This window comes from Mus musculus, chromosome 8 (genome assembly GCF_000001635.26).
Source record: "Mus musculus strain C57BL/6J chromosome 8, GRCm38.p6 C57BL/6J".
Lineage (NCBI taxonomy): Eukaryota > Metazoa > Chordata > Mammalia > Rodentia > Muridae > Mus > Mus musculus.
The window spans coordinates 12,807,974-12,822,504 of record NC_000074.6 but is presented as its reverse complement, the minus strand read 5'-3'; the positions used below and the strand labels follow the sequence as shown (position 1 = coordinate 12,822,504).

At 46.9% G+C, this 14,531-nt stretch overlaps 1 protein-coding gene across 12 annotated transcripts in view; it reads right to left on the bottom strand.

Moving 5' to 3' along the window:
• Atp11a (ATPase, class VI, type 11A) overlaps positions 1-14,531 on the bottom strand; it is a 111,713-nt gene that overhangs the window by 46,224 nt on the left and 50,958 nt on the right. For all 12 annotated transcript variants that reach the window (NR_121603.1, XM_011242069.2, NM_001293668.1 and 9 more), the window contains 4 exons: positions 10,104-10,193; positions 9,350-9,430; positions 5,490-5,597; positions 1,987-2,115 (listed from right to left, as the gene is read on the bottom strand). Coding sequence is in view for 11 of the 12 variants with exons in the window: in XM_011242069.2 (XP_011240371.1) it covers positions 1,987-2,115; positions 5,490-5,597; positions 9,350-9,430; positions 10,104-10,193 (408 nt within the window). In the remaining variant the exon portion in view is untranslated. The remainder of the gene's footprint in view (positions 1-1,986; positions 2,116-5,489; positions 5,598-9,349; positions 9,431-10,103; positions 10,194-14,531) is intronic.

Here is a 14,531-nt window from a genome sequence, read left to right as displayed (position 1 = left end):
TCTGGATGCAAAGTGTCCCGGAAAGATGAGACTTGGCTATTGTTCCTCTGGTGGATAACAGGAACTCTGACTCTCCACACTTACTCTGCACCCTCATCTTAAAACTAGCAGGACGAGGGGCAAGCCTGCAACTTCTTTAAACCTGATATTTGATGCACCTGCCCTGGGAAGAGCTGTCAGTCACTCATGTGTTCCTCTTCTTTCAGGCAAAGTACTATAGCTCCTAGGAGACACTGGAAGCATCAATTGGTCCCGTTTCCCAAACTCTGTCACCAAATGTCCTCCTGTCACTGCTCTCTGAGGCTGTTCAACTGTTTAAACCACAAAGTCCCTCAACTCTGAACTAAGTGCATCCAAATCCCCAGGATTTGCTGACCCACTACTGTTGGGTCACCCTTTAAATCTCAGGATAGCAAGTCTGAGCAGGAGGCCCAAGAACTGCACTTCTAGACAGATGCCAGCTGGCATGTCTTGCTGTCCAGGACCATGCGGCCTATCACCTGCAGGACCATTCACAGATAAAAGCATGAGGATGTATCTCCTTTACCTAGGAAGGAGGACACAGGAACACAGACGTGTACCAGGATCTGGTCAGGAAGAAGGATGCCCCTTCGTTCTCTGCTTACAGCTCTAATAGTGAGTGTTGGGATGTATAGCACTATGTGGCTCGAGTGTACAGGTGGTTACATCACTGTTTGTGTCAGTCAAGCTCTTGCTGTGCACTGAGAATCCGGGGGAGGTTTCTAATCAGGATTTGACAGCCTTTCAGAGATGTAAAAAGTCCCAAAAGGGCAAAAGGCCAGGCTGAGGTCATATGACTGGCATAAGACTCCCTGAGGTCAGTAGAAGCCTTCCCACAATCTGTTCTTTCAAGGAAAGGTTCCACATGACTCCAGCCCCCAGAGCTAAACCAAATGTACAGAAATGATGGCAGGGACCAGCCAGGTGCATCGTGCAAATGCACGGAAGTGCAGCCTGCAGCGGGCACTCTAGCACTTGCCAGGCTCACAGCCGCTGCAGCAGTGTACTGCCCAGAACAGAACTAAGCCCTGGGTCTCAGATCTACCCACACACTGGGCCATCCTGTCTGAGTAGTCATAGTCTCCCTGGAATGGAGTCCTGCCCTCAGACATGTCCACAAGAGAGTGCTTACAGGCAAGTTTGTGAGCCCTGTCCAGGTACAACAATTCAAGTCACTAAGAGCCTCTCCCCAAAAGAATGCCTAAAGAGGGATGCAGATCTCCTGGGATGCACTACTTAGAAAATATGAAGCCACCTGAGGGTCTGTACACAACAGTGCCAAGGATGACTCCCAGAGATGACACATCCTTTGCTAATCACATGACAAAGTGTCCCATTTCACAGCGTGGCTGCCTGCACCTGCAGGAATCACTCCTAATGTTCTAGGTTCTCAGAGGCTGACACCAAGGCACTGCCAGAAGCACCGGTTTGCCAGGTTTCACAATCTCACAGAAGTTCCTGCTTCCACTTTTAAGTTAAAAAAGCAACCCTGTAAATTAACAGTACTATATATTGTTTGCTCACCTAATTGTCATAGTTTTTAAATGTAATGTAGAATTCCATATGGAGTTCAAACAATTAATTATGATTCCAGAAAATGCCTTATGATAATTTAACAAGACACTGAAGTAACAGACATGATCTGTATAGTTCTGCCTGCACAGACAACTCTAACAAGATTATCACTAGACTAGGAAAGACATGAATTTTTACTAAGAAGGTGAAAACATTGTTATTCTAATAATCTGCTTAAGTCTGGGTAATGGCGGTGTGTCTGCTCACTTCATTAAGGGAAGAAAGAAAAGAGGTGGAAATGGGAGAGAACAAAAGGAAAGCAAAGGGCCAGAGGGGATGACCCTGGGATGACCCTGGGAGTGAGTTCTGACAGTATAGACATTCTCAGTCTGTACCCAGATGCCAGTCTGGCTGAGACCCTGAGCTGCACCCCAAATCCAGATACATTACTTTATGGCTCGACTCTCCGTCTAAGCTGGCTGTAGTGACATGGCATGTCCCATCTGCCCGGTTGCTGGAGAGAAAGATCAGGTCACAGGGAAAGGTCTCATCTTCCTTCACCATGACAATGTCCCCAACCTGCAAGACACAGAGACGGTATGGTTACCGAGAGACCATCTTTGTGCGACAGCATAGCCTGGGCTGGAATTTTCTCTCCTACTGTATCCTCTACAGTGCCACAATGCCTTAGGATACAGATGTGATTCTGGCAAAGGTCCATGTGGAGGCTTTGTGCTGAAAGGAGGCTTCCCTGGGCCACTGGGGCCACTGCAGAGCTGAGCAGCTCCAGGGTGAGCAGCAGAGAACATGGAGCAGTGAGAACACAGACAACTCGCTAATGAGATCATCACTAACTCAGAGCAAGAAGGATGGGCTCATGCTGGTTAGAGGGCTTCAGAGTGAAGTAGGCTTTGGGGAGGTGTGTGTGTGTGTGTGTGTGTGTGTGTGTGTGTGTGTGCAATCAGAAAGGGGTTTCCCAAGCTCACTCTGAGAGTTCTCAGTGGCCCATCACTGAGTTGCCCTGGTAGTCGCCGAGACAGATGGCTCAACTGCAGGTTTTATGTGACCATCAACTAAACCAGTCACCTTGTTTTGTGTCTTCCATGATTTCTTCAGCAGTGTAGGCATTTCTAGGACAGCTGGGGAGCCCTTTCCAGTCATGAAAACTACAGCAGACAGGGTGGCCATAGTGGCTGTAGGACCTCCCTGCTGCTTTGACAGACGTGTAACAGAACCGTACAAAATCAGAGCATCCCAAGCCCATCAACTCGTAAATGAGAGTGACAGATGACACAGGCATGCTCACAGTGATTTCTAAGGGTCTAAGACTAGAGTCACTCTTCCCAAATGGAGACCTTGGTTTAGTGAAGCCCATGTCATCCTAACAAGGGATCTGAGAAATACAGTGGCTGGCTACAACTGACAGGGAAGGATGGGTTCCAGAATACAGAAGCAGCGTGATGGAGCCAACTGCAGTCAGTCCAGCCGACCCAATCGTGAAGGGCTGAGCCAGTGTAGTGTGTCTTATAACTGCACACACACGCACACACGTGCACACACACGCACACACATGAACACTCACACATGAACATATACACACACACACATAAACACCCACGCCCACACATACGGACATGCCCGAGTACACGTCACTAATAGAGGAAGAGAAGCCCCACGCAGGAGGAAAGTAAGATAGCTAAGAATGGAGTTCTGACTGAACTTCATACCTTAAAACAACAACAACAGAAACTCAGAGAGCTTAGATGAAAACAGTACATTAAATTAGAAAGTAGACAAGTCCTAGTAGCAAACTTTTGGACTCCAGGGTTGGGCAAAGAGTATTTAATCACTATGCCATGTATGGCTGATGTGTGTGGGAGGGCTGCCCTTTTCTGAAGGGCAATGGAGGAGGAGTGGATCTGGGGGAGAGGGGAGGTAGTGTGGGGAGGAACTGGGAGGTGAGCAGAGAGGAGAAACTGTGACCAGGATGGAATGTATGAGAGAAGAGTACATTTAAAGAGTATTTAACCACAACATCAAAACTGAGATCCCTGAATGGCAAATTGAACAGTGGGGACTTCCTCCTTTATAAATTCTTGCTTCTGGAAAGCCTTGTGAAGAGAGTGATAGACAGTTAGCACTGAACTAAATACTCTTAAAAAGACACACTCTCAAAACCTGATAGCAAAATGAGCCTCATCTAACACATTAGAAAATAGTAAGCGATGGAATTGTTGCTTCACATAAAAGGATTCCAGATAGAAAATGAGCAGAGGCACACACTGCCCCAGGAGACATAAACCTAATCACCAGGATGACAGAGCAGCTAAAGGACAAACAATCGCTTGGGCGCCCGCAGGCTGGTAGCAAAGTAGGATAGGTAGCCATTCTGGAAGGTGTTGGGTGGTCTCTCCTAAGCCGGAAAGGGCTTCACATTTCAGCCAGTAGTTGAGTTTTATTTAGATCAAAAGAAATAAAATCGAACTTCATACAAAGTCCTGCACACAAAAGTTCCCGGCAGTTTTGTGGCAGAGGCTGGAAGCAGCCATGTGTCCTTGGATGTTTGAGAGAGTGCACTCTGAACACACACCAAGGTTCTGCTCAGGAGCAATAAAGAAGGAACTGCAGATGTCCATCATGCAGAAGCAGACGAGACCAGGGGCCTGGACTGGGTGAAGAGACTCTGCCCAAAAGGACACACCCTTCTTGGAGTGACCAAACCCCAGAGACAGACAGGTCTCCTTTACTGCTTACATCACGTGATCCAAAATAAAAGATAAAAGGGACACAAAGAACAGGACTAATTTCCTAGGAACCTCCTGCACCTTCTAAGGAAAGAGCACCATGGTTTAGCAGGCTGGAGTAGAGACCACAGGAACAAGCTGGTCCTCCTCTTGTCCCAGGTAACCAGTTTACTGCTATTCGCTTCTACACTCTGGATACCAGACATCGAGCAAGTGATTCTCCTCAGGGGCTACTACACTGCAGAAGCACTTTCCTGCAATAGACACCATTTACTTCTGCTTTTAAAAATGGAGTCATGTCTATCTACAAGTATGGGAGAGTCTGCAGCAGAGAGCCCATCATTATAGAGACTGCACTCGGGCTAGGCCCCAAGTATGGCGCTGTGGTGTGGTGCCAGTGCCAGGCAGCCTGCCCTAAGCTCGGCCCACAGCCCCGAGCCCGAGCCTTCTGAATCCTGACTCCAGGAAAACATTCCAAGCTCCTGTCCCAGAAGCAAAGGGTCTCTGGGAAGCAGTGACACATGAAATAGCATTATACATACAAATATCAAACATGCTTAACGTGAACATGCACACAGCCATGCATCAGTAGATTAGTAAGTGCAATGAGGCCAGCAAACATGTGTGCATGTCTGTGGTCCTTAGAAGGGGATGCTGTCCCACGGTATGTGGCTGGGCGAGTGGCCACAGCCTGAGACACTCTCTGAGCTCAAGCTGAACAGCTGGCTTATGTCAGGCTGGGGTACGGAAGATTCATCCTGTACCGGGGACGGCCATACTTGCTGAATGGGAAAGACTGCTATCAAAGTGGTCAGGACAGGTAACAGAGCTGCCTAGGAGGGGAGGGAGGGAGGTGGAGTCCGTGAGGCTCAGGCATGGATGGGATGGGTATCAGGAAGGACAGTGACAGGAAGAGATTGAGTGCAAGTTTACAGCCAGGTGTGATGACTAAGGTGATGGCTGGGATGTGACTGGAGACAAGCTTTAATAGCTGCACTCTGTCATACACACTCTGTAAGTGCCTTCAATCATCAGTACAGGCAGAAAGGCAAGCCACTCCAACGACTTACACCATTCAAACTTCCAACGAAATCAAGACAGGACAGTGTGGATACCCAACGACCTGTGCATTAATGGCAAACCTGCTTTGAAAAGTTCCTTTAAAATGATTCTGAAAAACCATATTGGTAAGCAGATGTGCGGCCTTACCCTCAGCTTCCGACTCTGCTTGCGGACCAGCTTGCCATGCTGGATAAAGTGCACGGGACACTGGTTCATGGCGTTGTCGGCCTTGTGGCGAAGCCAGTCTTCATAGCCCTAGAACCAGAGATAGAGAGAAGGTACACTCAAAGCTGACCATGGTCTAGCCTGGGGGGTTCTCACGACTCCCTGGTCCTTATAGCTGGACATTCTCACACCAGCGTTTAGGCTGCCTTATGTTTCTGCAATTATAGCTGAAATAATCTTTGTAATTAAAACTTTCCTATAAACCCAAGACCTATGCTTGGGAAAAATTCCTTCACAAGGAACGAGTCCGTCAAAAGACAAGCCTGGCTTAAGGATTCTGCGGTGACACAGTCTCCACAGTGGCTCAGCAGTCCCAGGTACAGTCTGCCAACCACTCTCCCCGCAGGGGCTCTGAGAACAAAGGCACATTGTTTCCAACCTGCATTTCCAGATGACTGCCATGGGAAAGAGAAACCAACAGCAATTAGCTTCTTTCTTCTTTTTAAAATTATTTTAAAATTATTATTTTAGATAAGATCGTTCCCTGGTTGGTTGGTTTGTTTGGGTTTTGTTTCATTGTTTTGGGGTGGGGCAACTTAACATAAGCTAGAGTTATCAAGAAATTTCTTCCACGAGACTGGCCCAATGGCAAGTCTATATTTTCTTGGCTAAGAACTGATGTGGAGGGTCCATCTCACTGTGGGAGGTGCCACCCTGGGCAGGTGGTCCTGAGCTACATAAGGAAGCAGGCTGAGCAACTGGGGACAGGTAAAGCCAGTGAGCAGCCCTCCTCCACGGCTTCCACATACCCTTTCCTCCCCCAATTTGCTTTTGGTCACGGTGTTTTAACACAGACACAGAAATCAATCGAAACAGTATCATTACGTGCTTGAGCCTGGGCTAGAACTCACTATTAAGACTAAGTAGGTCTTGAACTCACAGAGGTCCTCTTATTCTGCTTCCCAAGTGCTGGGATGTAAGGTATGTATCATTATGCCCAGCCTACCATTAAATAACTTTTAAACATTCCTCAGTTTTATACTGTTTAAAATTCCAAAAATAAGTAATAATCATTATCTTCATCATCATCAACAACAACAACAAATCCTTATTATCTTATGGCAAGAACCATGTGCCAAAGGTCTCTTACACAACACACACACACACACACACACACACACACACACACACACACAATGTAGAGACCCCCACACCTGTCAGATTGTAAGGTAAATTCCAAAGCCAGCCACTCAGAGCACCTGCTGTTGGGTGGCTACACTTCTTCTTGGGAAAGAATTTACTTAGAAGTTGACAATCTGAAAATTATCTGACATCTCAAATGAAAAAGTGAATTCTAAATACTGAAAAGCAAAGTTACGCCATCCAGTGCTCTGCAGGAGGATGTAACCAATGTGAAATAGGTCTACAAAGAGTTACAGAGGGCTTCAAGCTTATGGAGAGATCTCCAGCCTTTCTGGCCACCAGGCACACACTGAGACAGCTGTAACAGGCTGAGAGCACGTGGGGCAGAGCCTGTGGCCTCCAGGCAGGAAGGATTGGCTTGGACAGGGCAGATGTCTGACCGGCTCTTCAGAAGCTTAGAGCAATTTTACCTGTAGACACACCCCAAGAGTTAAGGATCCACATCCACCAATCTTCATTTATCTCCTGACACAATATATATAATTATTATTATTGGTTAATTAAAAATAAGTACATAGGGAGAAGAGGAAGGAAAAAATCAAGATAAGTAAATATATAAAGAGTCAGGAACAGAGCACACCAGTGTCACACAAATGCTCTGAGCAGTGTGTCACCAGGGTTGACGTGAACAGTGGACAAGTGCTCCACACAGACTGTGGGATGAATTGATCAGGTCTGCACACCAGAGTGTCTCATTTATGACATGGAGTGAAGCTCTGACATGCTAGAGTGTGGACAAACCTTTCGAACATTATGCTACCTGAATGAGATCAGTCAGAAAGGACAGCATGCCCCTGAGACAGCTTTCCCAGAGACATTCCCCGCCCACCTTTCGGAGCCCAAGAAGACACGCCCCTTAACCTCACAATGGTCAGCAGGCCAGGCCTGGGCAGAAGCACACTCTAGGGGGAGGTAAATCAGGGACTGGAGGATGGACAGACAGCCCACTGGATCCAGCCGCTCTGGACAGCTCAGAATGCAGAGACCTACTTTCTCCTCCAATTCAAAGGCACCAAACCAGTGACCGCCTGATTCTAACTTGTTTCCATCTGAAGCTAAGCCACTCTATGGCAGTGGCTCTCAGCTTGTGGGATACGACCCCTTTAGGGACTGAACAGCCTTTCACAGGGGTCACACAAGATGACTGGGAAACAGATACTTATATTACATTCATAACAATAGCAAAATTACAGCCATGAAGTAGCAATGGGAACAATGTTATGGTTGGGGTCACCACACCATGAGGAACTGTATTAGAGTTGCAGCATCAGGAAGGCTGGAAACCACTGTTCTACTGTCTTCCTTATAAATTAGCTGAAACAAACTAGACACCCACTCAGAATGCAGGGGACCCCTGGGGGTAACATGGATACCTGCCTTCCTGGCTGTGAGCTCTTTTTTTTTTTTTTCCTTAAATAATTATTTATTTATTTTATGTAGGTGAGTACACTGTAGCCGTCCTCAGACACACACCAGAAGAGGGCATCAGATCCCATTACAGATGGTTGTGAGCCACCATGTGGTTGCTGGGAATTGAACTCAGGACCTCTGGAAGAGCAGTCAGTGCTCTTAACCGCTGAGCCATCTCTCAGCCCCTCTTTTTTTTTTTAATTAAAAAATTAATTTAGTTAAGAATGTACAAATATTTTTAAAAACTTAACATTTAATCCTAAAATCCTTGTGAAAATGCAAAGGGTCAAAGGTCCAAAACAGCATAGTTGTCCCATTTATAGATTTAACTTCAATATTGTACTAGAGACCTATCTATAGTAATGAAGTCTGCATAAACAAGCTAGTGATGGGAGTATCCGCGGAACAAAATTCACATAGGTACAAACTCTCAAATGGGGAAAAGATGACCTTTCATTAACTGTCACTGAATATCTACATGCAGAACAAACACACATACAATTTAGCTTATATGTTGTATCATAGTTAAAATTATAATAAATTGTTACCTAAATTAACAACTAAAATTATAAAACTTTTGAGAAACAACAGGGTACATTTCAAGGCACTTAAATTATGTCACAGGCTTTACTCTGCTGTCTCATGGCTAATGTTAGCTCAGAGAGTGAGAAGGGAATCTCATCTACCCCACACAAAATAGTAAATAAATACCCAATGGGAAGGCATGCATGCTAAAGGAACACAGAATCCAACGGAATGAAATGAACTAGAGATGGCTTAAGCAAGAACAAGCTAAACATTATTGGATTCTAGCCCAAAGGTTAAAATAAACATTTGTAAATCCATGCTGATATTGGTAAACCACTGAATAAAGGTAGAAAGGTATCAGACAAATCACCCTTGAATAAGAATTGGAGGTAATTTACATACTTGGTGATGAAGGAGATGAAGCCCTTAACTGTCAGACTACACTTAGTAATTACTTCCAAAGCACAGAATACGGAAAGGGGGAAGGGCAAACCCTACTCCACAGCCAGGAAAGGAGCTACTGGATCCCACACTGGTGGCTGATGGAGTCTGACTGACATCCTCACACTGAGTCACACTGATGACACACTTGTGAGGTCCAAGGATGGCACTGGACATCTGCAGTCACCCACCTGACACCAAGCTCACTATGGAAACTGTCAATCACCACAAGTACCCACAAGTAAATATCCAAGTCCTACCTGCTTGATGGCCGTGACAGTGATGACGAAGAAGAGTGGGAGCCCGCTTGTCACTGGACTTGTGGGTGTGTCGATGATCAACTGTAGCGAGAAGAGAGCCCTGGTGAAACCCTGGAAACACCTAGCAACCTAATGGCGAGTTGGCCCAGCCCAGCCTTTTCCCAACCCAGCTTCTTCCTACCTCAACACCCTGCCGGGTTCCTCCTGGCCTAGTGACATGCACAGAAGGGTCGCCACCCTGTCCTAGTGACTATATTGCTGAGGGAGGCTCCCTAAGGGGAAACCATGTCAGTGTGTGGCCAGGGCACAAGTCTGACACAGAACACATTGTCTCATTTAGTCCATTCTACAGGTGTCATATGTGAGTTAGTTCTGACAGACTTCATGGTAGGAGGTTTTGTCATGTATAGCCATACTTAAAATAATTTAGAAAAATGTTATACTGCTGTTCAGGAAGTGTATTCTACAGGCTGCATCTGCCCACACCCTCACATCCCTGTCTCTCTGGATGTACAACTGCTTTGCATTTTCTCTGGGTATCAGAAAGAAGTAAGTGGAGATGCCAGGTGCGGCTGGAGATCTTGCCCTGTCTCCTCAGGAGGCTGGGAAGCGGCCACAGGAAGGTTCACGTACGGAGCTGAGGTCCTCAGCTGAGCTAAGCCTCGAGAACGCAAGAATGGATGGAAGCACTTAGGGTGCCGAGTCCTTGATGTCAGTGACTGTGTGTCAGACAGAAAGCCAGGTCTGTCCTTACCTGTACCAGGAAGATGATGAGGAAATAAAAGTTGGCTATTCTTCTGAACTGTTCAAATAAGTTCTTGGGTATGAAGTTCCAGAATGTGTACTGCAGGAAACAAAAGCAAGAATGGGCTTCTGCGTTTGGTGTCCTCCTGTGCACAAGCAGGAGGGAGCGCAAATGTGGATACAAACTCACCAGAGCCTAATTACTGACATTCATCAGGGCTTTTACAACGCCTAAGACAAGCTGCTAAGACAGAGTGTGCCCTCCAAGGTAGTCATGCCCAGACTGCCCAGCTCAGTGAGTCAAGGCAGAGAGCAAAGCACTCAGGCACTTTCTGCAGGTACAGAGCCATTACGTCAGGGGCTGTATCTTCACATCTCTGCTTTGTTATCAGGTACAACTGAGATGCAGCAGAAGGAACTGAGTCTGAGCTGCCTTAGGGCTGCTTCCATGATGGCAGGGCATGGTGTCCACACTGCACGGTGCTGCATCTGTCTGTGGCTGCATGCAAGGGACTTTGCTAGATTTATAGGGTAAGAAAAGAGGTGGTTCCCAGGCTACATATTCTCCAAATGGACTCCTCAGGATCTACTGAGAACAGCAGCTACTCTCTCCATGCCCTTTATACCATGTTGCTGTCCGAGCTCATTTGCCTTTTCACAACATTCACAAGTATGAGGAGACCCTCAGGGTCACTGATGGGGACCGGGGCAACCATGCCGACCATCTTGCAACAGCATCTTCCTGCCCATCAGCTCAGGGGTCTTTCATTTCTCTTACGGCAGATGTGCAGTTTTCCCTGTGACTCCAGTGTTAGTGTTCTTGTCTGTGGAAACATACTGGGAAGGCTTAGACAGCTCAGAGCCCCGGCTGAAGCAGGCACTTGGCTATGATGGAGACTACCGTTCTACCTCTCTCTTCACTCTGGTGAACCATGCAGTTCTTCCACCCAGACCTTTTTTTTTAATCTTCCTAAGGGGGGCGCTAAAGACACACGACGACTCTAGTAGCAGACTGAGTTCTCTGCCTCACAGTTCTGGGGTGGCCATAGACCCATCTCTTGGTTTTTGAACCTTCTGGTTTGGTTTTTTTTTATACAATGCCACCGTCAAATGGAATTATTTTAAGGCCCTATTCTATGAAGTCAACCTTATTTCTCTCTGTACCCAGCCAAAACTCATTACTTGTACAGTAGTTAAAATATTTCTAGCACCCTACACCCAGTGGCTCACAACTGCCTGTACCTGCAGCTCTAAAGGATTTGACATTTTCTCTGGCCTGCAATGGGTACCTGCACTCACACATGCACATTTTTCTACACACACACACACACACACACACACACACACACACACACACACAAAATGTGTACCTGCACTCACACATGCACATTTTTCTACACACACACACACACACACACACACACGATCTCATCACTTCAGAGGCAGAGGCAGAGGCAGGCAGAGCTCTCTGAGTTCAAGAACAGCCTGGTCTACATAGTAAGTTCTAGGACAGTCAGGGCTACATAGAGAGACCTTGTCAAACAAACAAACAAACAAACAAAAAACAAAAACAAAACAAACAAACAAAAAATTTAAAAATATTACTTAGCAACAAAGTCACATTGGTGGAAAGTTCCTACTTAATATCCAATATTTCCTCTGTTGAAATATTTACAGGTGACAATCACCTGACCTGTACCAGAGACTGAGGACTGCTATGCAGTCCTACTACTAAGAAGACCTACCCTGCTGTGGCTGAGAATCACCCTGTGGTCCACAAATTGTTAATAGTTATTACTGCTGACCGAATGTAACAGGAAGACAAATAATTTAAATGTCCACAAGTAGGTGACACCACTGCAGCAGATAAAACAAGGGGCTGGAGAGATGGCCTAGTCAAACAAAATACTTGCCAAGTGCATGTGAGGACCAGAGTTCAGGATCCCAGCACTGAATAACAACCCCACAGAGAAAGCGTAGATGGGGAGACCCCTGCAGCTCACTGGCCAGCCAATCTAATCAAATAGAAAGTTCCACATTCAGGGAAAGACTCTGACTCAACACCACCGCACCAACAAAACCTCTACCACCACCAACCAAAAGCAAAAACAAAAAAACCCTACGGAAGTGACTAAGGACACCCATCCCTGACCTATGGCGTTGACATGCATAAGCACAGATGTGCTCATTTGCCCGAACACATGTGCCCCTCACACATGCTCTCTCTCACACACAGAATGTTCATTATAAGAGCCTGTACTGGCACAGTGATGGTAGCAGGTCAGTCACACATCTGTCTTTGCTGATCTGTAAGAATCTTGCTATCTGTGAAGACATGTGGCCAGCACACACATCTCACTGTCATCCACACTCAGGTATCAAGTTCTATCTCCACTCTCATATCAGCAGAGCAAGTATCCCAGCTGGGAAAAATGAGAACACAGCATCTCCCTCCCATGAAGATGTCTTGAGGCATACTGAATCTCAAGAGACAGCAAACAACATACTGCTTCATACATACTCATGGAACTTTGGGCCAGGGTCAGCTGGGCTGTCCGTTATTCCGAGCAGAGTATGCCTGCTGGCTTCTCTGTGTTCACAATGAACCAATGGCCTCTCTGTTTTCACATGAACAGAAGGTGCCTGCTGGCCTTTCTGTGTTCACACTGACCTGACAGTGTTCACTGGCCTTTGTTCAAACTGAGCAGGGGGTGCCCCACTGGCATGTGAGTTTCCTGTTCATATAGCCCCCTCCTCCCCTGGGTATGCCAATCTCTGGTTTTGTTGCTGGCATGGGGGACAGATCACAGAAGTCCCACCTATTCTACATGTTGTCACAAGTCAATGGGACACACTGAGAAGAACTGGGCATGCTTCTGTTTGCCAGCAGCCAGGAAATAAAATGAAGGTCCCAAAGCTTCTGCCATTATTCACTTAAAATGGGATCTAGCCCACAGGTCAGTACCTGACTATTCCACAGAAACACTAGGATGAGACACTGGTCTTTAATCAAGTGGAGTCACGGCATCACTGTCCTTTGTGACTGGGGAGGAGTCATGGGGACAAGGGCCCCTGGCCTCCATGCTCAGGGAACAGATTGGCTTCAGGCACGTACCTTCTGTGGCCACTGATGTGTTCCTGCCACTAGGCTTTAGTTCCTTCATGCATAAGTTGTAGCCTCAGAAGGTTGCTCAGTGTTTAAGTGACATGGTAAATATGGAAGTCACTTGTATAAATACTCATCAATGAAACTGTACCAAACTGGCAGAGGTAATCAGTTTCGCAGTAGTCAAAAACAGTCTAGCTTTCCCGAGCATATGGGCTGTGTGGTGGGAGCAGGCGAGGCAGACGGAGCCAGTATTTGCTTTGGGAACCCCCTGAAGGCAAAGCAAGGATCCCTGTGAATTTCATGCCCCAGGACCATTCTGCACAAGGCAGTGGGCAGACAGTCACTGCTCCTGAGAGCAGTCTCGCCAGGACAGACACAGCAATAGCGGACTGCTGTGAAGCCAGAGGCCAGGCAGAACCATACAGGCAGCCATTTTCATTCTTTCTTCTTCCATAAGACGGGGATCCCCACGGATAAAATGGGAACTCTGGCCAAACACTGCCCACTAGTAATGAAAACCTGCCACACAGGTTGGGGCTTATTGCACCTTAACGTCCCCGTGACTACACAGGCCAGCCCTGCCACAGATCCCTGTTTAATCACATTGCTAGGCTCGGAGGCATTCTTTGGTATGTCTAAGATAGACACAAAACTTCCTTGGATTCACAGACACATTCTATATTACTATAGACATATTCTACAAAACCTTTGTATACCCGTTGAACAAATTAGCACTTTTCCATGCAGGTGAGGGGTTATTTGAGCAAAAACAATGATAAATTCCCAATGATAATGGAGTGTCAGTGGAGGTCCTGGGCCCTTGCCTCTTGACCAAGAGCCTACCATTCCCTCCTGAGGTTGAGTGGTACAGGGGCCAGGTTACATATATCTCCTCCCTGAAAGGTCACTGGCTCCTTGTCACTGAGCCAAGGCACTGAAATCCACACAGGTGCCACTGTTGGTGCTGAGCCTGTGGGAAGCTGAGAGGAAAGGTGCACAAGCGGCTCTGCCGACTCCTGGCCTGGCCTCTCTCTGCCCACTCTCTGCCCAGAGTGTTGACTTAACTCTGTTGGCTCTGCTCAAAAGCTTCCTGGTATGAAGGAGCCTCCCTGGGAGAAACTGCTTCTGAATGCCCCTGGGGCCTGCAATTCCCACACACCCTCCCTGTGGACTTCCTTTCCAGAAATCAAGGAGGCTGTGGTAGTTCATGTTCCCCAGGGACACAGACAAGAAAAAGCCTGAGAGTCACTGTGGGCAACAGGCCCCAAAAGGCTAAAAGCCAAGGAGAGGCTCTATATTTCTCCAAGCATGGCTGTGGCTTCTACCAGC